At 43.3% G+C, this 24,047-nt stretch overlaps 1 protein-coding gene across 3 annotated transcripts in view; it reads left to right on the top strand.

The window, feature by feature from the left end:
- LOC139565377 (N-terminal EF-hand calcium-binding protein 1-like) overlaps positions 1 to 24,047 on the top strand; it is a 68,550-nt gene that overhangs the window by 40,737 nt on the left and 3,766 nt on the right. The window contains exons 4-11 of one of the 3 annotated variants that reach the window (XM_071385681.1): positions 5,751 to 5,776; positions 8,272 to 8,369; positions 18,777 to 18,913; positions 21,244 to 21,339; positions 21,668 to 21,789; positions 22,109 to 22,188; positions 22,890 to 22,943; positions 23,740 to 23,831. In XM_071385681.1, coding sequence (XP_071241782.1) covers positions 5,751 to 5,776; positions 8,272 to 8,369; positions 18,777 to 18,913; positions 21,244 to 21,339; positions 21,668 to 21,789; positions 22,109 to 22,188; positions 22,890 to 22,943; positions 23,740 to 23,831 — 705 coding nt within the window. Of the gene's footprint in view, positions 1 to 5,750; positions 5,777 to 8,271; positions 8,370 to 18,776; positions 18,914 to 21,243; positions 21,340 to 21,667; positions 21,790 to 22,108; positions 22,189 to 22,889; positions 22,944 to 23,721; positions 23,832 to 24,047 lie in introns of all 3 variants that reach the window. The other 2 variants (XM_071385673.1, XM_071385689.1) reach the window with 2 other exon arrangements.

The raw sequence follows: 24,047 nt of genomic DNA, 5'->3' as shown, positions 1-24,047 counted from the left end.
TTCTCATTGTGTGGAAACCAGGGACTGTCCCCCAAAACAAGGTTCCCCTCATCATTATCCATACCCGAGCCATCTCCACCCTGGTACCTCCCAGTACACAAACACCAACTCATGCTATGGAATGCGGTCTTTAGGTTTTATCACCAAAGGCATCGTAAATCCACTGGCAGCATTAAGCCCCAGAGGCCCAATTCAGAAGACCACGCACAGATGAGTGGTCTAAGAACCTTATTCTATTCCATAAAACAACCATTTGATGCAATAAAAGTATTATAACATAATCTTGTAATTTTGCTCTCACATCTAATATGAAGTTTTAAAATCCCAAACTATCCATTTAAAAGCCAGCTTTTTCCATAGCCTTTTTCTCTCCTGAAGTGGCAAAAGTTGAACTTTCCATTGTTTAAGCCTGTTGAATGGAAATGTATATTAATTGAGCATCTACCGACGTGCTCCCCCAACATGAAGAATTTCACAAAAGTATAGAATTTGAAGTCCAACAAAACCCTTGTTAGGGAAATTAGCTTGTCCGTCAAAGTCCCTGCAGCTCAGATGAACAAATCGAGAAACCAAGATTGCCTGAAGAAGTTGTATACACAATTTTGAGATTATGTTAATGATTATGGTAATGAAAACCATTCTGGAATGGCAAGGGCATTTTCCCCCACAGTGAAGATCACCCCCTTCCCCAATACACGTGTAAATATTGGACTTTAAATTGTGCCTTCCTGTATTATACTTATGCTAAAATGTTTATTCTATTCTTCTGAGCCACATTTACTTTATGTTCATATTCTTGTCTTTTATTATTTCTTATTATTGCATTGTCGAGAAGGAACCTGCAAGTAAGCATTTTGTTGGACGATGTATACAATGCGTATGCCGTACATACGACTAGTACAACTTCAAACTAATGTTACTCTTCTAATGGAAACACATTGGCAGTTAAAAGGTAATTCCCTTTGAAGTGACAAAGGGCGTTGGGGCTTGTTGCTTTGAAAACAATTTTTTGCTTCAACGTTGATGAACGACAGTGGATGATAGTAGGAGCAATGCAGTTTGCACATGCCAATTACACAAGTCATTAACCAAGTTAACTTTTGCTGTTAATTTGGCCGTCCAAGCAGAGCCAGTAAAGGTCGTTAAATACCAGCAAAGAAGCACTCTCTCTGGATAAGGGAGATGCTTTTATACGTGCACATATTAGGCTCACACTGCATAACATGTAATTGTCTGCATCATTTCCAATCCCCCATAAAACATCATATATACTGTATATATTTTTTATATATTTTCCTTGTTTATTATTTTCCCCTAACCCTACCACCCTTCCCCTAATTGGAGTAAACTAATGGACAACAATACTTAGGCTTCTACTTCCAGTTTATACATACTATATACATTTTACGGACACAGTATATTATACATTAGTTATTTTTGTTTGTCTGTTTTTAGTCCCAACCTTCAGAGATACCCTCAACCCCTACCACCCACAGTATATCTGAAGACCATTCAGTTTTGAGTTTCTAATTGCCATATATTTTCCTACTGTGCTGTGATTTCCCAAACGTTCTAAATCTTTTATTCTCATAGTTTCTACAGATTCTAAATTAAAGATAAACATTTTTGCTAAAAGTATTATTATATTACTGTTCGATTGTCTATGACTTTTCAAATCAGCCAGCAGTGCTATTTGCAGAGTTATCTACAGGTAAATGTTGCAATTCTTCAACCATTCCTGAACCTGCGACCAAAAACAAGATACATATGGGCAGTACCAAAACAAGTGATCTAATGATTCTGTCTCTTCGCAGCAAAATCTGCATAGCTAGGATGGTTGTATCCCCCATACACATTAAACAAAAATATAAACGCAACATGTAAAGTGTTGGTCCCATGTTTCATGAGCTGAAATAAAAGATCCCAGAAATGTTCAATACGCACAAAAAGCCTATTGCGCTCAAATGTTGTACACAAATTTGTTTACATCCCTGTTAGTAAGCATTTCGCCTTTGCCAAGATAATCCATCCACCTGACAGGTGTGGCATATCAAGAAGCTCATTGAACAGAATGATCATTACACAGGCGTACCTTTTTGCTGGGGACAATAAAAGGCCACCCTAAAATGTGCAGTTTTGTCACACAACCCAATGCCACATATGTCTCAAGTTTAGAGGGAGCATGCAATTGATATTCTGACTGCAGGAATGTCCACCAGAGCTGTTGCCAGAGTATTGAATGTTCATTTATCTACCATAAGCCGCCTACAATGTTGTTTTAGAGAATTTGGCAGTCCGCCCAACCGGCCTCACAACCGCAGACCATGTGTATGGCGTGTTGTGGGAGAGCAGTTTGCTGATGTCAACTTTGTGAACAGAGTGCCCCATGAAGGTGTTGGGGTTATCGTATAGGCAGGCATAAGCTATGGACAATGAACACAATTGCATTTTATTGACTGGCAATTTGAATGCACAAAAATACCGTGACAAGATCGTGAGGCCCATTGTGAAGCCCATTTTTTAAAGGTATCTGTGACCAACAGATGCATATCTGTATTCCCAGTCCATAGAAATCCATAGATTAGTGTAACGTCCTGACCAGAGTTCTTATGTGTTGTGCTTGTTTTAGTGTTGGTCAGGACGTGAGCTGGGTGGGCATTCTATGTTGTGTGTCTAGTTTGTCTGTTTCTGTGTTCAGCCTAATATGGTTCTCAATCAGAGGCAGCTGTCAATCGTTGTCCCTGATTGAGAATCATATATAGGTGGCTTGTTTTGTGTTGGGGATTTGTGGGTGGTTGTTTCCTGTGTCAGTGTTTGTGCCACACGGGACTGTGACGGTTAGTACGTTTGTTGTTTTGTATTCTTGTCTAGTTTTCTTGTCATTAAATCATGGAAACTTACCACGCTGTACATTGGTCCTCCGATCCTTCTCGCCTCTCCTCGTTGGAGGAGGACGACTTAGACTGCCGTTACAGAACCACCCACCTAACCCGGACCAAGCAGCGTGGAAACGGGCAGCAGCGACAGCAGCAGCGGTACAAGGAGGAATGGACATGGGAGGAAATCCTAGACGGTAAAGGACCCTGGGCAAAGCCAGAGGAGTGTCGCCACCCCAAAGCGGAGAGGCGGCATTATGAGGCGCTAGCAAGGCAGAGCGGCTGGAAGCCCGAGAGGCTCACCCAAAAATGTATTGGGGGGGGGGGCTAAAGGGGAGTGTGGCGAAGTCAGGTAGGAGACCTGCGCCAACTTCCCGGGCTTACCGTGGAGTGAGAGGGCGTCGTACTGGTCAGACACCGTGTTATGCGGTGGAGCGCACGGTGTCCCCAGTACGCGTGCTTAGCCCAATGCGGGCTATTCCACCTCGCCGCACTGGCCGGGCTAGAGTGGGCATCGAGCCAGGTGCCATGAAGCCGGCTCAACACATCTGGCCTCCAGTACGTCTCCTCGGGCCGGTGTACATGGCACCAGCCTTACGTAGGGTGTCCCCGGTTCGCCAGCATACCGGTGCGGGCTATTCCACCTCGCCGCACTGGCAGGGCTACGGGGAACACTCAACCTGGTAAGGTTGGGCAGGCTCGGTGTTCACGAGCTCGTGTACTCCTTCACGGTCCGGTATATCCGGCGCCACCTTCCCACCCCACCCCAGCCCAGTACCACCAGTGCCTACACCACGCACCAGGCTTCCAGTGCGTCTCCAGAGCCCTGGTCCTGCTCCCCGCACTAGCCTTGAGGTGCGGGTCTCCAGTCCGGTACCACCAGTTCCGGCACCACGCACCAGGCCTACTGTGCGCCTCAGCAGGTCAGAGTCGGCCGTCTGCCTAACGCCGCCTGCACTGCTCGTCTGCTCAACGCCGCCTGCACTGCTCGTCTGCTCAACGCCGTCTGAGCTGCCTGCCTGCCCAGCGCAGGCAGGGGGGTACTGTAACGTCCTGACCAGAGTTCTTATGTATTGTGCTTGTTTTAGTGTTGGTCAGGACGTGAGCTGGGTGGGCATTCTATGTTGTGTGTCTAGTTTGTCTGTTTCTGTGTTCAGCCTAATATGGTTCTCAATCAGAGGCAGCTGTCAATCGTTGTCCCTGATTGAGAATCATATATAGGTGGCTTGTTTTGTGTTGGGATTTTGTGGGTGGTTGTCTCCTGTGTCAGTGTTTGTGCCACACGGGACTGTGACGGTTAGTACGTTTGTTGTTTTGTATTCTTGTCTAGTTTTTGTCATTAAATCATGGAAACTTACCACGCTGTACATTGGTCCTCCGATCCTTCTCGCCTCTCCTCGTCTGAGGAGGACGACTTAGACTGCCGTTACAATTAGAGCCTCATTAATTTATTTCAATTGACTGATTTCCTCATATGAACTGTAACGCAGTAAAATCTTTTAAATTGTTGCATGTTGCGTTTATATTTGTTGGCCCTGGTATACTGGTATACTTTTTTATTAAGTACAATTTTCTTTAACCAATTTCGGTCTTTAATGCAGGGCCGACAGACAAGTTCCTTGCCTCCTCCCCCTTCCACTTGCCTCCTCCATTTTTGTGGTAATGCTGCAATCAGTTGCTTGTAATTTTGGATAGAGCAGACATTTCCATGTTTTTGTTAACTACATGTGTGACTTAACTCCACCAGTCATATTTATGATATAATTTACAAAGATTATACCTTTTTTCTTTCATGCCAAAAATAATGTATTTTTTTTGTCAATTAGTATATTTTTGAGTTTAACCATAATATTTGTGCTGTCTTTTCTGGTGGATTAAACTGAAATTGCAACCAGCTTTCTATGGCTTGTTTTAAAAATAGTGATATTTTGGAGATGATTTCATTTCCAAATCCCCGAAAGTGAGGTTGTAATCTGAATAAAGGGAAAAAGGCCATTCTTGAACACGGGATAAGCCATTTTTGCTAATCTACTAGAGAACCAGTTCGGAGTTAAGTATAGCTTTTGTATGACTGAAGCCTTTAGTGAGAGGTCCAATGCTTTAACATTGAATCATTTCTGCCCTCTGAAGTCATGTTCATTTAATTTTGTCTGGCCTGCCTTTCCAAATAAAGTGGAATATTTTTTGCTGTATGTATTGTATTATAGTGAGATTTCTTTCTTTCGGGATATGAATACAGAGTATGTCCACTTCACCATCATACCATTTTATTTGTAAACTACAAGGTAATGTAAAAGTTATTTTTTTTAAATACGTTCCAATATGTAATATGGTACGATGTCATTTCGATAGCCATAATAAATAAATATGCCGAAAGTGGAAAACCTTGTTTTACTCCTCTTGACAGTTTCACATAACATTTTAGGTGGTCGCCTTTTATGTGGTCATTTCTGCCCAGCCATACATTTCAGCCTAGAGAAATCTGACTTGAATATTTCAAATATTGTTCCACAAAGTCCATTTCAATTAACATAGAAATGATATTACCAGAGAGGAGTTCACATTTCTTTAATCAAAGCCTGTAGGCTTCACTCAGACACACTAAGTGGAAAAGTGTGAGGTGAATTAAGCGTTATTCAGAGCTCGTAGTAATCATCTTGCTATCTTTTATTGAACCTGTTAATTCCTGAAAGTTTTACAGTACATTGGGGGTACCCAGCTTCATGACGTGGTGCAAAGTTTCCCTCTGTAGACTTCGAAATTCTGTCCATGCATTCCCAAGGACTTAAATGAAACACCAGAAATCTTTGAAATGCCTGTAATTCAATGAACTCTATTTCTTTCCCCATCTATTTATTTTCCGATACATTGCAGCAACCTAGATACCGACAAACTATCAGGTGAGTGTCTGTTTTAATGTGGCCTATCCTTATATAAAATTAACCCTGCAATCTCTCCAACATGCCTCCAGTAATACATTATTCTCACTTTTGAATCTTTTGTGCTCAACAATTCTCTTTCATAATAAGGTCCGTATCTTTCCAGTGAGCACACCGCGTCATTTCAATGTGGAAATGTGGGTCATTTTTGGTTGAGATGTTGATCAATGACATTTCAACCTTTTTATTCACCCACTCAAAAAGACAGCCAGAAGTTTATTGAATTCCCAATGTGTTATCACTATGCTTTCAACCATCTAAAAGCACAAACAAATTATAATGAAAAAACAGTGTCTGATATTTTGTATTTATACAACAACTTAATGTGTTATCACTGTGTGTATTCTAATAGCACAACCAAATGACCTAGATTGTAGTTGAGATTACATCGAAAGTACTGTACATAGTGCAAGTGATCAATGCTGTTCCATATGTATATTGTAAAGATCACAGATCTGCGACCTTTGCACGCTACCTTGAACATGCATGCTTTCTATGATTGCATAATACGAATTTTATAGTTGCAGTCAACTCAAAATGTGGCCATGGATGTGTTACTCATTTTAAGGTTGAATAAAAAACTGTTACATTAGTTTGGAAGACAGCCTAAAGTTATTAAGGCTATTTATAGTATTACAAAAGTCATATAGAATTGTGTTAAGTTGACAACGCAACCAAATATCAACATTTGAAGTAGATGTATATTTTGTGCCACTGACTTAGTCTGAATTTAATTCCAGTTTGTCCTCAAATGTATATTTTGAATGTTGGATTCACTTCGCCATATCAACCAAAAATCGAATTTAAAGAATAGGACTAAATTAAGTCAAACTTTATTTATAGTTCAGTCCTATTCTTTAACTTAATTTTGGTTGAAATGTAGACGTGTCCAACATATTCATTATTAACCACACAGTCATTAACCACACAATAATATTCATTATTATTAGTTGAATTGAAACAATAGCTGTTGATGACTCCGCAAATGCTGTATAGGCCAAAATACTATCATTGAATGACTTCGATAGCAACACTGAATCTATTTAGATATTAAGAGATCTCTCAATAATCATTCTCATGATAGTACTTTCGTGGTAGTCAGTGACAAATATCAGAGCTAAACTGGGCTTGGTTAAAACCCTGGATGGGAGACCAAATGGATTGCGGAAGATAGATCAACTCTCCAGTAGGAGGGGCTGCCCAGCCTATTATTTGATCTTGGATATAACATTTAAGATCTGACGTTGTTTCAAAGGTACAAATTCTAGATAATTTCCACAAGGTTTGTCTATGTTGAAAATTGGTTACCATGATGCCAATTCTGCGGTTGAAATTTCACCCTGAAAACAACAGTTGATTACTTTTTGCAATTTTTTTTACCCTTTTTTTCTCCCCCATTTGGTAATTACAGTCCTGTCCCATCGCTGCAACTCCCGTGCGGACTCGGGAGAGGCGAAGGTTGAGAGCCGCCGTCCTCCGAAACACAACCCAGCCAAGCCGCAATGCTTCTTGACACAACGCCTGCTTAACCTGGAAGCCATCCGCACTAATGTGTCGGAGGAAACACCGTACACCTGGCGACCGTGTCAGCTTGCATTGTGTCAAGAAGCAGTGCGGCTTGTGTTTCGGAGGACACGCGGCTCTCGACCTTCACCATTCAGCCAGTTTGTGCCCAGTGGGTTATTGCTGTGATAAGTTGTCATCAGCATAATCATCATAACAATGTCATTCTGATCTTCATTATCCTCATAATCAACATTGTCATGCTGATCATCATCCATAACCTTCTATTATTATAAGTATGGGTATAAACTTATTGACACATCTAGATATCCAGCTTATGAAAATTAGTGGCAGATGGCCTGGAAAGCCAAGAAGTAGGACAAGAACCTGTAAACACTCACTTCCGAGAATAAACCTGCTGCATAATTTATTGAATGGGAAAAGCATCAGTCAGTGGAGCAGCTTGACATGGGGGGGATGTTGACTATCTCTTATCACTGTAAGTGCTTTCTCTGTGTTATCTTGGAGTTAGTGCATTGAACGTCAATCAATGACTGCTTCATAGGCCAAGGAAATCCGGGGCACTCTTAGATTGGTGAAAGTTAAAATGCCCTGATTGATTTGACATTACCATAATAAAGTATAAGAACAATGTTGGCACACTTAAGCGTTTCGGTTTACTTACTTTCCAACTTTATGAGAGATTATAACAGTTGATCTAATCAATGTCCGGTCTTGTGTCTCAGGATGTACTGTTCTGTTTTGTTGTTTGATCAGTCTAAGGTAGTTACGACATTTTTCATAGACATTTTTTTAGATCAAAGTGTGCATTATGGGCAAAGATATTGCAATATTAGATATTCAACTGAATGTGTTATTCGTACTGTATAGTATAAGAAACTGGTGTCGATGTTAAATCTAAAAATAGGTTTGCTTTTTTTCTTTAATTTCAGATTACTTTGCTCAACACTTGGGGGGATATGTGAATGTCCTCTCTGCTCTGGAGATCCTAAATGTTGCCGTCTTGAAGGCTATGGACAAAACTAAAAAGGTACACCTTTGTGATTACTATTCTGAGACATCATATCCATGCTCAAGGTTTACTGTCAAATAGATGAGTGAATCCAGTCATACAATCACACTTTGAAAATGTGACCTTCTTTACTCTGCACAATGACGTAATCACTGATTTAACACGATTGCACAGGTGAAAGCAAGAGTTCCACTTAACAGCTTAGTGACTGTGAGTTAAAGAATTTACCATACCCATGTCTTTTATTATGAACAGTAAATGCTCCACAGTCCATTGACTGGGGATACAGAATATACTCAGTCGCTATTCATGTTATAAACAAGTACAAAGGCCAATGAAAAATACGAAAGGCTGATCCGGGAGGACCATGTAGAACGGGCACTAGTAGAGAGCTATTCGGTGCCAATGGATAGGGTTCAGCCACCACAGGTCTGTCTGGCAAGAACCAAGATATCTTCAGACAAGTTTATTGCAGGTATTGGGTTCAACACACTTCTCTGTAATGATGGCTCATAGTAAAAGTGAGAGAGTAAAAAAGTGGTTCTATGGAAAGATAGAAGACAACAATAACCATGAGGATAGGCTTACAGACAATATACAGGCCCAGTAGACTGTGGAGTTATGCGTGCTAGTATCTAGAATACACATAATGACATATATGGTTGATTTTGCAAATACGGGCACTTTTGGATGTTAAATGTTTTGGGAAATGAAACCTCTTGAAACTGCTTTTTATCTATCTGAATATTTTCATCACGCTGTCTGGAAACAATATCTAATAGTGGCTGAGACCATACTATTTAAGAATATCAAGATTTTTATCGGTTTCCCCAAATACCCGAGGGGAAATGTCATTACCACCACGTCATAAAATGTGCTATTTTAGTTGAAATGGAAATGACAGAAATTGTGCCTAAGGTATTTTATATAAAATTTGCACATTATGTTTTGTCCGTCGTTAGGATACCAAGGCGCAGTGTGGTAAGCGTACATCTTTCTTTATTAAGATGAACACCAACAAAACAACCAAAGAATAAACGAACGTAAGGCTCTGTAGCGCTAAACAGCAACTATACAAAGAAAAGATCCCACAACTGAAGGTGGGAAAAAGGGCTGCCTAAGTATGATCCCCAATCAGAGACAACGATAGACATCTGCCTCTGATTGGGAACCATACCTGGCCAACAAAGAAATATACAAACTAGAATGCCCACCCAAATCGCACAGGGGCATTGTCATGCTGAAACAGGAAAGGGCATTCCGCAAAACTGTTGCCACAAAGTTGGAAGCACAGAATTATCTAGAATGTCATTGTATGCTGTAGCATTAAGATTTCCCTTCACTGGAACTAAGGGGCCTAGCCTAAACCATGAAAAACAGCCCCAGACCATTATTCCTCCTCCACCAAACTTTACAGTTGGCACTCTGCATTGGGGCAGGTAACGTTCTCCACTAATCCCAGATTAGTTTGACGGACTGCCAGATGGTGAAGCATGATTCATCACTCCAGAGAATGTGTTTCCACTGCTCCAGAGTCCAATGGCGGCTAGCTTTACACCACTCCAACCGACGCTTGGTATTGTGCATGGTGATCTTATGCTTGTGTGTGGTTGCTCGGCCATGGAAACCCATTTCATGAAGTTCCCGACGAACAGTTATTTTGCTGATGTTGCTTCCAGAGGCAGTTTGGAACTCGGTAGTGAGTGTTACAACGTAGGACGGACGATTATGGCACGCTACGCGCTTCTGTTCTGTGAGCTTGTGTTGACCGGGGCAGCTCTAGCAGGGCAGAAATTTGACGAACGGACTTGTTGGAAAGGTGGCATCCTATGACGGTGCCACGTTGAAAGTCACTGAGCTCTTTGGTATGGACCATTCTACTGCCAATGTTTGTCTATAGAGATTGCATGGCTGGGTGCTCAATTTTATACACCTTTCAGCAACGGGTGTGGCTGAAATAGCCGAATCCACTAATTTGATCCACTAATTTGAAGGGGTGTCCACATACTTTTGTATATATGGTTTATGTCCTTGTTCTCTTCTTGGTTGATTTAAGGGGCATCTTATAGAACAATATTAAATAAATAATTAAAGTCAGTAATATCCATTGTAAGTCACATAAATAGACATCGAAATCACTCAATCATCCTAACATAATAAAACATGTAATGGTCTTATTTTGCAAATAAGTGTTCCATTTCAACATAACCATGATCATATGGGTAATTTGTTTGTCTTTTCAGGTTTTAAAACCTGTTTGGGATAGGGGGCAGCATTTTCACGTTCGGATGCCCAGAGTAAACTGCCTGCTACTCAGGCCCAGAAGCTAAGATATGCATATTATTAGTAGATTTGGATAGAAAAAACTGTTTGAATGATGTCTGTGAGTATAACAGAAATCATATGGCAGGCGAAAACCTGAGAAAAATCCAACCAGGAAGTGGGAATTCTGAGGTTTGTAGTTTTTCAAGTCATTGCCTTTCGAATATACAGTGTCTATGGAGTCATATTGCACTTCCTAAGGCTTCCACTAGATGTCAACAGTCTTTAGAACCTTGTTTCAGGCTTCTACTATGAAGGGGGAGCGAATAAGAGCTGTTTGAACCAGGTTTTCTGGCAGAGTGCCATGAGCTAAGTCAGGCCCACGGCCGTGAGAGCGAGCTGCGTTCCTTTTCATTTCTAAAGACAAAGGAATTGTCCGGTTGAAACATTATTGAAGATTTATGATAAAAACATCCTAAAGATTGATTCTATACATCGTTTGACATGTTTCTACGAACTGTAATAGAACTTTTTTGACTTTTCATCTGGACTTTCATCTGGACTTCCCCGCGCCTTGTGAATTTCGATTGGTGTACTAAATGCGCTAACAAAAAGGAGGTATTTGGACATAAAGATTAACTTTATCGAACAAAATGAACATTTATTGTGGAACAGGGATTCCTGGGAGTGCATTCTGATGAAGATCATCAAAGGTAAGTGAATATTCATAACGCTATTTCTGACTTTTACTGACTCCACAACATGGCGGGTGTAACGAAACTCTAATTCTTCCTCCTCCTCGGACGAGGAGAGGAGAGAGGGATCGGAAGACCAATTTGCAGCGAGGTATGATGACATGATTATCTTTATTAACAAGACGAAACTAAACACACGAAGAACACTTGATAATTTTACAAAACAACAAAACGACGTAGACAGACCTGAACGAGAGAAGTTACATAAAACATGAAGAACGCACGAACAGGAACAGACTACATATACTAACGACAACGAAACAGTCCCGTGTGGTGCGAACATACACTGACACGGAAGACAACCACCCACGACAAACAATGTGAAACAACCTCCCTATGTATGTCTCTCAATCAGAGGAAAACGAAAACACCTGCCTCTGATTGAGAGCCATACAAGGTCAATTAAACCTGACACTTAACATAGAACAAACAACACAGACTGCCCACCCAGCTCACGTCCTGACCCACTAAACACAACAATACAAAAGGAAAACAAGGTCAGGAACGTGACATTACCCCCCCCCAAGATGCAGACTCCGGCCGCAAAACTCAACCTCAAGGGGAGGGTTTGGGTGGGCATCTGTCCACGGTGGCGGCTCCGGCTCTGGACGCTGTCCCCACACCACCATAGTCACTCCCCGCTTCCGTATCCCCCTCCCAATGACCACCCTCCAACTAAACCCACCTAAATGAAGGGGCAGCATCGGGATAAGGGGCAGCATCGGGATAAGGGGCAGCACCGGGATAAGGGGCAGCTCCGGGCTGAGGGACGGCAGCTCCGGGCTGAGGGACGGCGGCTCCGGGCTGAGGGACGGCGGCTCCGGGCAGAGGGACGGCGGCTCCGGGCAGAGGGACGGCGGCTCCGGGCTGAGGGACGGCGGCTCCGGGCTGAGGGACGGCGGATCCTGGCTGAGGGACGGCGGATCCTGGCTGAGGGACGGCGGGTCCTGGCTGGACGGCTCTGGCAGGTCCTGGCTGGACGGCTCTGGCAGGTCCTGGCTGGACGGCTCTGGCAGGTCCTGGCTGGACGGCTCTGGCAGGTCCTGGCTGGACGGCTCTGGCAGGTCCTGGCTGGACGGCTCTGGCAGGTCCTGGCTGGACGGCTCTGGCAGGTCCTGGCTGGACGGCTCTGGCTGGTCCTGGCTGGACGGCTCTGGCTGGTCCTGGCTGGACGGCTCTGGCTGGTCCTGGCTGAACGGCTCTGGCTGGTCCTGGCTGGACGGCTCTGGCTGGTCCTGGCTGGACGGCTCTGGCTGGTCCTGTCTGGCGGAAGGCTCTGGCTGATCCTGTCTGGCGGAAGGCTTTGGCTGCTCCTGTCTGGCGAAAAGCTCTAGCGGCTCCTGTCTGGCGGACGGCTCTGAAGGCTCATGGCAGACGGGCGGCTTTGCAGGCTCAGTCCAGACGGGCAGTTCATGCGGCGCTTGGCAGACGGACAGTTCAGACGGCGTTGGGCAGACGGGCAGTTCAGGCGCCGCTGGGCAGACGGCCAGCTCTGACAGCTCGGGACAGACGGGCAGTTCTGGGCAGACTGGCAGACCTGTAGGGAGGAGACGGAGAGACAGCCTGGTGCGTGGGGCTGCCACAGGACCCACCAGGCTGGAGAGACCTACAGGAGGCTTGATGTTAAAAGGAGGCACCTGAAGGACCGGGCTGTGGGGGAGCACTGGAGCTCTGGTGCGCAGCCTTTGCACCACTCCCCCAGGCTGGAGTACTATTCCAGCCCGTACCCTCCAGAGTACAGGCACAGGTTGAACCGGGCTGTGGATGAGCACTGAAGATCTAGAGCCTACTACGCGCACCTCTCTCTTAGGCTCCACTCCCACATTTGCCCGGTACGAGCGAAGCGTAGGCATAGGACGCACTGCACCCTCCCAGCGCCCCGGAGACACAGCACGCAGAGCCGGCGCAGGATACCCTGGACCGAAACTGCGTACCGGAGACCAGACGCGCTGAGCAGGCACAATACGCCCCGGCTGGATGCCCACACTTACACGACACTTTCGGGGGGCTGCCCTATAGCGCACCGGGCTATGGGCACGCACTGGCGACACCGTGCGCTTCACCGCATAACACGGTGCCTGACCAGTGACGCGTTGCTTATAATAAGCACGAGGAGTGCGCTCAGGTCTGCTACCTGGCTTAGCCACACTCCTTTCTAGCCCCCCCCCAAAAAAATGTATGGGGCTGCCTCTCGTACCTGTCGCGCTGCCTTTCTGCCTCCTCATATCGCCGCCGCTCAGCTTTCGCTTCCTCCAGCTCAGCTTTGGGGCGGCGATACTCCCCAGCCTGTGCCCAGGGTCCTTCTCCGTTCAAGATCTCCTCCCATGTCCATGAATCCTGGGATTTCTGCGGTTGCTGTCGCTGCCCTTTTCCCCGCTGCTTGGTTCTGGTAATTTGGTGGGTGGTTCTGTAACGAAACTCTAATTCTTCCTCCTCCTCGGACGAGGAGAGGAGAGAGGGATCGGAAGACCAATTTGCAGCGAGGTATGATGACATGATTATCTTTATTAACAAGACGAAACTAAACACACGAAGAACACTTGATAATTTTACAAAACAACAAAACGACGTAGACAGACCTGAACGAGAGAAGTTACATAAAACATGAAGAACGCACGAACAGGAACAGACTACATATACTAACGACAACGAAACAGTCCCGTGTGGTGCGAACATACACTGACACGGAAGACAACCACCCACGACAAACAATGTGAAACAACCTCCCTATGTATGTCTCTCAATCAGAGGAAAACGAAAACACCTGCCTCTGATTGAGAGCCATACAAGGTCAATTAAACCTGACACTTAACATAGAACAAACAACACAGACTGCCCACCCAGCTCACGTCCTGACCCACTAAACACAACAATACAAAAGGAAAACAAGGTCAGGAACGTGACAGCGGGTATCTGTATGGCTTGTTTTTGTGGCTTAGTGCTGTACTCAGATTATTGCATGATGTGCTTTTTCCGTAAAGCTTTTTTGAAATCTGACAGCGGTTGCATTAAGGAGAAGTATATCTTTAATTCTATGCATAACACTTGTATCAAAGTTTATGATGAGTATTTCTGTAAATTGATGTGGCTCTCTGCAAATTCGCCGTCTGTTTTCGAGGCACAACATTACTGAACATAACGCGCCAATGTAAACTGAAACTTTTGGATATAAATATGAACTTTATCGAACAAAACATACATGTATTGTGTAACATGAAGTCCTATGAGTGCCATCTGATAAAGATCATCAAAGGTTAGTGATTCATTTTATCTCTATTTCTGCTTTTTGTGACTCCTCTCTTTGACTGGAAAATGGCTGTATGTTTTTCTGTGACTAGGCACTGACCTAACATAATCGAATGGTGTGCATGATGGCTAGATTAACAAGAAGTTAAGCTTTAATTTGGTCTATTGCACTTGTGAATGAATGAAAGTTAAATATTTCAAAAAAATATTTTTGAATTTCGAGCTCTGCCATTTTAGCAGATGTTGGCTAGGGGTTCCGCTACCTAGCCTTAGGTAAGTAATAATGTATTAACTAATACATTTAGTCATCACCACCACATTCTGTCTTTACCATCACAGTTCATTATGTGGTGGTAATGACGTGTGGTGGGAATGACATTTTTACAGTATTTGGTCATAAATAGAAGGGATTCCAGCATGCTCCAGTTGAACAGCTAGCATACAATGTATCCTAAATACACATAATTAAAACATAATTGGAAAAAATCTAACATCATTTGATGAAATTATAGCCTATTTGGAAATATCTTCTCAAGTCATATTTACCTTTCTTTTCCTATCATTTCCTGGCATCAAAATTGGAATTCCCCTCCATGACATCCATGTGCTCCACTGTCACTATTCATATCCATGGTAACCAAGGTTATTAAAAACGGTTATTATTATTTGCTTGTCATGGTGGTCATGACACAACACCTAGAGACTACTGTATTTTGTGTAATTATTTTTTTTTTGATATATCAAATGGCTTATGCTTATCTAATATGTGTATAGTTTCCATTTATTTGACTCTTTTTTTTAAACAGAATTAGACTTTTGTAAGTGTAATACATAGAAGATTGTCAAAAGTCCGGGTGTGAGACAGGACAAAAACAGTGGAAATAAGAACATTTTGAAAGCTTAAAAAAAAAAAAATTAAGGTCATTTTAATCTCTACCTTGAGATTTGTTTAAAACATATTTTATTTAACTAGGCAAGTCAGTTAAGAACATTCTTATTTACAATGACGGCCTACCCCAGCCAAACCTGGACGACACTGGCCCAATTGTACTCCGCCCTATGGGACTCCCAATCACGGCCGAATGTGATACAGGCTGGATTTGAACCAGGTACCACAGTATCTCTATACTGCTTATGCCAAGATATAATGTAAGGGGCAAAACCAAATACACTACAGGCTATAGAAATACACTTACAGGCTAAAGACCAAAATACTGGTAAGCATAATAACTGAAAACATGACTGGAACGTAACCAACGTCTGCACATGTGCACAAGACCACGACCAACTTGGAATAGTAACTGTGCCGCAAGCAAAGGTACAGGCTAAATTAGGCTACATGCTACATAAGGCTAAATACAGTACACGGTAGCATGAGGCTACAGTACATAAAGGTTGTAAATGTCCGTAACATGGCTATTAAAGATACTATGTCTATAAGCAAACAGTATTAACAGAATAATTCTAAACAAGGCATGTGGCACACAGCATAAATGAGCTAGCATGACTGGCTAACATCTTGGCTAGCAGGCTTGAACAAGCAAGACGGACATGGAAAACTAAAATACCTTTTAAACATTATAAACATGGTAAATAACTAGACTGCCTTAGCAACACCCAACTAAAGAAGCAATGGCATGTGCCGTACTTACACTTAAATGCAAGCACTAACACAAGTCAAATGCGGATAGGTACAGTTCAATGAGTCCGTTCATTTCTGACTGCAATCTCACTCTGAAGGCTGCAGCATGTGGTTCAGTGAGGTGCACAGGGAATGGTCAACTATGATTGGCTGGTAGAAGTGGCCAGCTGCCTTCAGAGTGAACTTGGAGGTACAACTTGGCGGGACTAATATGGTGAAAATAAGAGGTGTTGGGCAAATATACAGAACAAAAATATAAATATTTCAACGATTTCACTGAGTTTGAGTTCATAAAAGGAAATTCTCTGGCAACAACTCTGGTGGACATTCCTGTGGAATTGTGATGTGTGACAAAACTGCACATTTTAGAGTGGCCTTTTATTGTCCCTAGCACAAGGTGCACATGTGTAATGATCATGCTGTTCAATCAGCTTCTTGATATGCCACACCTGTCAAGTGGATGGATTATCTTGGCAAATGAGAAATGCTCACTAACAGGGATGTAAACAAATTGTTACACAACATTTGAGAGCAATAAGCTTTTGTGCGTATAGAACATTTCTGGGATATTTTATTTCAGCTCATGAAACATGGGACCAACACTTTACATGTTGCATTTATATTTTTGTTCAATATACTGTTTAACAGCCACCGTGGGGAAAACAAATGTTCTTTGCCATCTGCACCCATTCAATTTAGCCTAGATTTTGTTCTTAAAAAACACTTTTTTTGATTCTCATACACTTACAATGTTGTTTTGAATATTGCTTGAACGGTGGCTAAGGTTATATTTGGTTGTGATCGTTGCTAAATACCTATTTTTGAATGTCGCAGTTGTTAGCTAGAATGCTAACGCTCATTGACATAGACTTTAGCAAAGCTAGCCAAAGAACCATTTTACTAGTTGAAGTGTTTTTTTAAGTATAATGCAGTTGATTTGCAACGATGACACAAACATTAAATTTAGCACGACATTCAATCCAAGCAGCCTTACAATCCATTTATAATCGAAAAGTAGTGTGAAATGCACTTATACGTAAAATATAAATAGGTTTTATTTTTGCTGGTGGTCTATGAGAACTCCCCCGTTTTTTCCCCCAAGGTGGGGAAATTGAGAATACCAACTTGAGCGATACTCTATAGGATAGATAAAGGCTTTAGAACATACCCTATGTAGAATGTACCCTATGATATAGGCTACAGAATATACCCTACCTATGTATTGTATTATGAACAGTAAATGCTCCAGTCCATTGACTAGGGGCTAGTTTTGACTTTGAGATTTTAAAAAATAGACCCCTTTGCACAGATGGAGGCAATCTAGCTAGTGTGCCTCGTAAAAGTGATGAGTCCAGCAACAATACTGGTGTAGAAATAGTCAAGCCAAGCATATCTGCATTCATTACCATCATATTACGGGCCAAACATAAATACAAATAATTTGTAGAAGCAAATTAACCACAAGAAGCAAAAAACAATATCATATTTGACTGAAAACATAATAATTTCAAATCCTGTTTCTATTTGTATACATATATCTCTGGGCCAAATTGCATCTACACTGGGTATTTTTTGTGCATAGAGTTGTATGGTTTGTTAAACTTTTGAAATCAATGTTTTTTCCTACTGAAACTTAGATGATATTGGAGGGGAGCAGAGAGAAAATCTCTGAGCCATTTAAAAAAGTTTCAACATTGGCCAGCCCAGGAATCAGTGAAGCACATCAGTGAAGGAATGAGAAAAACCAGCGATCCCTGTTAGAAATGAGGGGGCTGTTACTGCAAAATTATGCACCCTGTCACAATTAAAGCCCCATTCTTCCACTCACTTCCTTATACAGTTTAAAAAGGAAAATCCATAGAGGTTTTTGCTTCGCTAGCGATTGTTAGCAGCTGTCACAAATATCACCACCAAGGCCCTAGACTAGAACTCCCCCTTGGTATTTATCAACAGTACACTTAGAAAGAAAGGTGCCATCTAGAACCTTAAAGGGTTCTTCAGCTGTCCCCATAGGAGAATCCTTTGAAGAACCTTTTTTGGTTCAACGTAGAACCCTTTTGGTTCCAGGTAGAACCCTTTTGAGTTCCTTGTAGAACCCATTATACAGAGGGTTCTACATGGAACCCAAAAGAGTTCTACCTGGAACCAAAAAGGATGTAGCAAGGGTTGCCTCCCAAATTGTACCCTATTCAGCATATAGTGCACTACATTTGACCATGGCCCATATTACAATTACATTCTTGTTAGGAGTCTCCCGCTAGTTACATTTAGAATAGCTGGTATTGTATGATATGTATGACAATATTTTGAAAAGGCCAAGAATCATGTATGTGGTGAAAAGTAACAAATTCATTTGAGTAAAACGTGTAATGACCTTTGGTAGCTGTTACTATATGGCTGTCGTGAGCTCAACAGCTCTTATAATTGATTTGGGCTCTCCGAGTAAAGGTTGCCAACCTGTTCTCTCGTTCTCTCTCTCTCTCCGCAAACACCTTCCCTCCATCTCCTCTCCCTTGTTAGGAGTACCAGGACTCCTCTGTGCTGGGACAGTTTGTGACCCGCTTCATGCTGAGGGAGACCTCCAGCCAGCTGCTCTCTCTCCAAATGTCCCTGCAGTGTGCCATGGAGGCCGTGGAAGAGCAGAGCAGACCCGCACCGTAAGTCGCTAGTGCTCAACACACCTAAACACTATGGCACCACCCCACTACTAAACACTATGGCACCACCCCACTACTAAACACTATGGCACCACCTCACTACTAAACACTATAGCACCACCCCACTACTAAACACTATGGCACCACATCACTACTAAACACTATGGCACCACCTCACTACTAAACACTATGGCACCACCCCACTACTAAACACTATGGCACCACCCCACTACTAAACACTATAGCACCACCTCACTACTAAACACTATGGCACCACCTCACTACTAAACACTATGGCACCACTTCACTACTAAACACTATGGCACCACCTCACTACTAAACACTATGGCACCACCCCACTACTAAACACCTTGGCACCACCCCACTACTAAACACTATGGCACCACCCCACTACTAAACACTATGGCACCACCCCACTACTAAACACTATGGCACCACCCCACTACTAAACACTATGGCACCACCCCACTACTAAACACTATAGCACCACCCCACTACTAAACACTATAGCACCACCTCACTACTAAACACTGTAGCACCACCCCACTACTAAACACTATGGCACCACCTCACTACTAAACACTGTAGCACCACCCCACTACTAAACACTATAGCACCACCCCACTACTAAACACTGTAGCACCACCCCACTACTAAACAATATAGCACCACCTCATGATGTTGAGATTTGGGGGGATGCTTCACAGAAAGAGAGCAAAAAGGGGGAGAGAGACTAGGGAGAGAGAGGGTGGGGGATAGAGAGAAAGGATGAGAGAAAGACGGAGCGGAAGAGGGGAGAGAGAGCGATTGAGAGAGACTCACAGAGAGGGAGGGGGGTCAGAGCGCCAAGGAGTCACTGAGATGGACAAAAACCGATAGAAGGGTAATAGATGTAGGGGAGATAGACACACAGACACATACAGAGAGAGACACATACACACACACTCCTAATACAGCCTGATACTGTGTCCTCTTTTCTTTTCATCTGCGGTCGTGTTCTACGTGCTGTGGTGCCCTTTGGGGCTTCTACCTTGCTAAGCAGGAGAACTGTCCCAGTCACACACTCCCTCGGCTTTGGGGATAGGTAAACAATTTTTAAAGCAATTCTTTTGTATTTTCTAAAGTCTAGCAACTTTGCGAGCAGGCATGCCAGCTAAGGTTGTTAGACAAGCTACTCTAACTTGATTGATAGCTAGTTATGAGTTTGAGAGATTGGGAAGCTGTCTAGCTTGTTAGCTGAAGCATACTTTATAAAACTGCTAGGTGGCTAGTATTACTGAGAAACAACAAAACATGTTGGTTTTATTTATTCATCAAGAAGGAATCAATAGGCTAAATAGCTTGATCAAATTAATTTACAAACATACCTCCTGCCCATCACCGGCAGCTAAAATCAAATCAAACTCGACACTCTCTCTCCTTCTCCACCGACGATACTGTCCGCATGCACTAAAGTATCTAGCATCCTGCCTAGCATATCTTTGCTCCGTGGTGCACCTTGGAATTAACCACTTACTAGGAAGAATGGGGGGGGGCATGACGCCTCTGCTTTTCAGTCGACAGAAAAAACCGCTATCATACACAACATCCTGTGAACTGATGTGAGACGGTGTCATTTAACTGTGTTCTCTAAAACATGTCATGAACATGTGCTGTGTAATGGGTACTCCTGGATGGATTATATGAGTGGATAGTGCAGTAATGAATAGACTACAGCTTTCTTTTTGCGTCACGAATGCATCAGGACACTGGTCAAATACGCATAATTGGGGTAATTAAATGTATCATTACATCATGCTGTCCTCTCTATTGTTTAAGTGGACCTATGCATGTGTCCGGCATGGAGCACCCCTATTAGGATGGTTAAACATTGACACAGATAGCCAGTGACAGATGGCAATGTGCAGAGCCTTTGCACCTTATTCCCTACGTAGTGCGCTACTTTTGACCTTAGCCCAATGGGCCCCTGAATATGGTGCCATTTGGGACGCAGACTCTGAGCAGCCCAATATTGTGGAGTCCACTGTGGTGCTCCTCTGGGCGTCAGCACATTTATTGGCCATAATGAAGTCGATTTGGGGGGGATGAGTCACAGAAAGAGAGCGAAAGGGGGGAGCGAGACTAGGAAGAGAGAGAGGAGGGGGGAGATACAGAGGGAGAGGGGTCAGAGCGAGAAGGAGTCACTGAGATGGACAAAAACAGAGAGGTTATAAATGTAGGGGAGATACACACACACAGAGAGAGACACATACACATATACACACACTCCTAATACAGCCTGATACTGTGTCCTCGTTTCTTTTCATCAGCGGTAGTGTTCTACGTGCTGCAGTGCCCTTTGGGGCTTCTACCTTGCCCAGCAGGAGAGCTGTCCCAGTCATACACTCCCTCGGCCCTGGCGATAGGTAACCAGTCTTAACCTGGAGAAAACAGCAACTCTCCATCCATCTACTCTGTCACACACAAACACAGAGGCACAAAGACTCAACCAGACTCAGATGGACACACACACATTTCATCTTTGATTTTGAAGTGTTAGTGTCACCCCTGAGCAGTCAATACCATGTCCTACACTACCCATGGGGGTAAGTACAATGTTGGGCTTGTTATTTGGAACTATCCACAAAATGTCTTCCACTCTTCTTTGTCGTGTTTTGGTTCGACCAATGTACATCCCTCCTTTTTCTTTTTTACTTTTATTCCTCCTCCTTTTCTCGTTCTGTCTGTTTTCAGGAGAGCGGTGAAGGTGGCGGAGCATCCCTCGGCGCAGAGAAACAGCAGACGACGTGGCCGCAAGTTTCAGAAGAACATGTGCCTCTCCCCTATCCACCCCTACTCAGGCATCCTCACTACAGGTAATACCAATGCTAGTGTAACTGCTGGGAAATAGCTAGCTAGTTAGCGGTGCGAGCTAGTGGCATTTCAATCGGTGACGTCACTCGCTCTGGGACCTTGTGGTTGTTTCCCTTGCTCTGCGAGGGCCGTGGCTTTTGTGGAGCGATAGGTAAAGATGTGGGAGGCAGTTGATGTGTTCAGAGGGTCCCTGGTTCGAGCCCAGGTTGGGGCAAGGAGAGGGACGGTAGCAAGGCTGTTACATTAATGATGTTAACCAGGATCACTCTTAGAACTAATTGAATAGGATCTATGTGGGTGTGGGCGTGTGTGTTTCTCTAGGAGTGACCATGGAGATTGATGACCACTGGTGCTCCCAGGTCAACAGGCTCCAGCAGCTATTGGACAAGCTGGAGTGGCAGGTACGGAACTGTCCTGGGTATATCTCATCCTGACCGCGCCTTTACGTCTTGCTCTATTGCTCCGTGCTGCTCCTACCTTTCTCCTATCTCCCCTTACCTTTGTCGCTCTCTCTTACTTTAACTCCCTATGCTGTCTCTATCGCCTGTCTGTCTGTCTGTCTGCCAGCCAGTCAGTCTCTCACTCTCTCTGTCTCTTTCTAGTTTGTCAATCTACACTGCAATATCAGAGCAATTCGTAACCTGCAGCATGTACTGTAGTGCAATATCCATCGTCACCTCACAGATTCTCGTTCCCTTTGCAGTGAGCTAATACAATTTAATATTATAGCTTATTGCTCTGTCTCGTGGTTGGATAGAAATAGAGGGTTGCCAATGTACAGGCAGAGGTTGGAAATTAACTCCAGTCAGAATGTGTGTCAATGATGCAATGTATTGGATAATTATAGTATATACCTGCATGAGAAAATTATATTCTAGTCAGACTTGGGTTCAAGTAGTATTTGTTTTCTTTTCAGATTGAGTTTGATTGAGCCATATGGGTGTGGTTTACACTTTGGGGACTATTCCATTGTGTCTGGAAAGCTCATACAAGCAGAGCTAAAGTATTTGAAAGAAAAAATGCTTTTTGAAACTGGGAATTATTCAAGTCCTGGTCAATGTGAGTTCGACCATTATAACTAGGTTTCCAATGGTCTTTCCAGGGTCCAAAGTTGGAACCCCTGAAAGAAGATACGCTGGCCAGTACATACAAATCTGTGAGTGATGATTGTTGTTTCTCTAAATTCGATACAACTTTATTAATACCCTCAGGGGCAACTTAGGCCAGTCATTGGACTTTAACGGCACAGTTATCCAATAAAAGTTTTTTTTAAGTCCGTGTAGCTCATCTTTTTAAGTTTCCACATACACCCCATTTTTTACAGTGTCAATTTGTTTTTGTTTTACAAAGCGGGCCGCACATGACGCAATCCAAATGAATTCACATTAGCATCCGCCCCTGGGTGACTAACTAATCTGCAGAACACCTCCAATGTTTCACAGGAACCCTCCAGATTTATCATTCACACATTGAGTTTCCCCTCACAGGCTAAAAAAAAAACACTCCCCTATCTGCTTCTAAAACCTGTGTCTTGCCTATAGCTCGGGTACAGGAGCTCAGAGGAGCATTCGATGTAATCTCGCAAACACCTTACTGTTCCTGTCTTTCTTGCACTAGCACTAATCTTTTCTTATTTGCCGATAGCTGCTTTTTTAAAAGACCTTTTTACTTGAGATAACTGATATCTGGTTGTCTTACCTACCTTAGTTGAATGCCCTGACTGTAAAGCCTAAGTTATACCTTATGTACATAAGCAAGGCAACAACTCAATTAGCTACCTAAAATGACAATACTTGCTTTGAGGTCGCCATTTTTTTGCAGCTAATTGTAGTTATTGCGCTGCTTAAGTTGCTCTGTAAAGGAGTCGAAGCTAAATGACCAAAAAAGGAAATGTATGTAAATGTTGCGTTTCCTTGTGGTCTCCGTGCCAACAGAACATCCTGCTGGTGCAGACGCAGATGTCGGCAACGGAGGACCTCGAGGAGTTCCAGAAGCTGCTCAAGAGCTATGTGGATGCCACGTCCAACCACAGCGACAACTTGCAGTGAGTCAAATCAAACAATCAAACTTATTTTATCAAGCCGTTTTTTTTACATCAGTATAAAGTGCATTACAGTTACCCGGCTTAGACCCCAAAGCACAGTGGCTTGGCACAGGGCAATGCAGGGCACGCGACTCACCACCAATTGATTCACGTGACCTGGCCAGAAAAAAAATGTAACTAAGGCCAAGAGTTTTTCCTGGTCAAATCACGTTGGCA

The sequence above is a fragment of the Salvelinus alpinus genome, chromosome 2 (assembly GCF_045679555.1).
Source record: "Salvelinus alpinus chromosome 2, SLU_Salpinus.1, whole genome shotgun sequence".
Taxonomy (NCBI): Eukaryota; Metazoa; Chordata; class Actinopteri; order Salmoniformes; family Salmonidae; genus Salvelinus; species Salvelinus alpinus.
The sequence above is the reverse complement of the archived record's forward strand: the minus strand, read 5'-3'. Positions and strand labels throughout refer to the sequence as shown.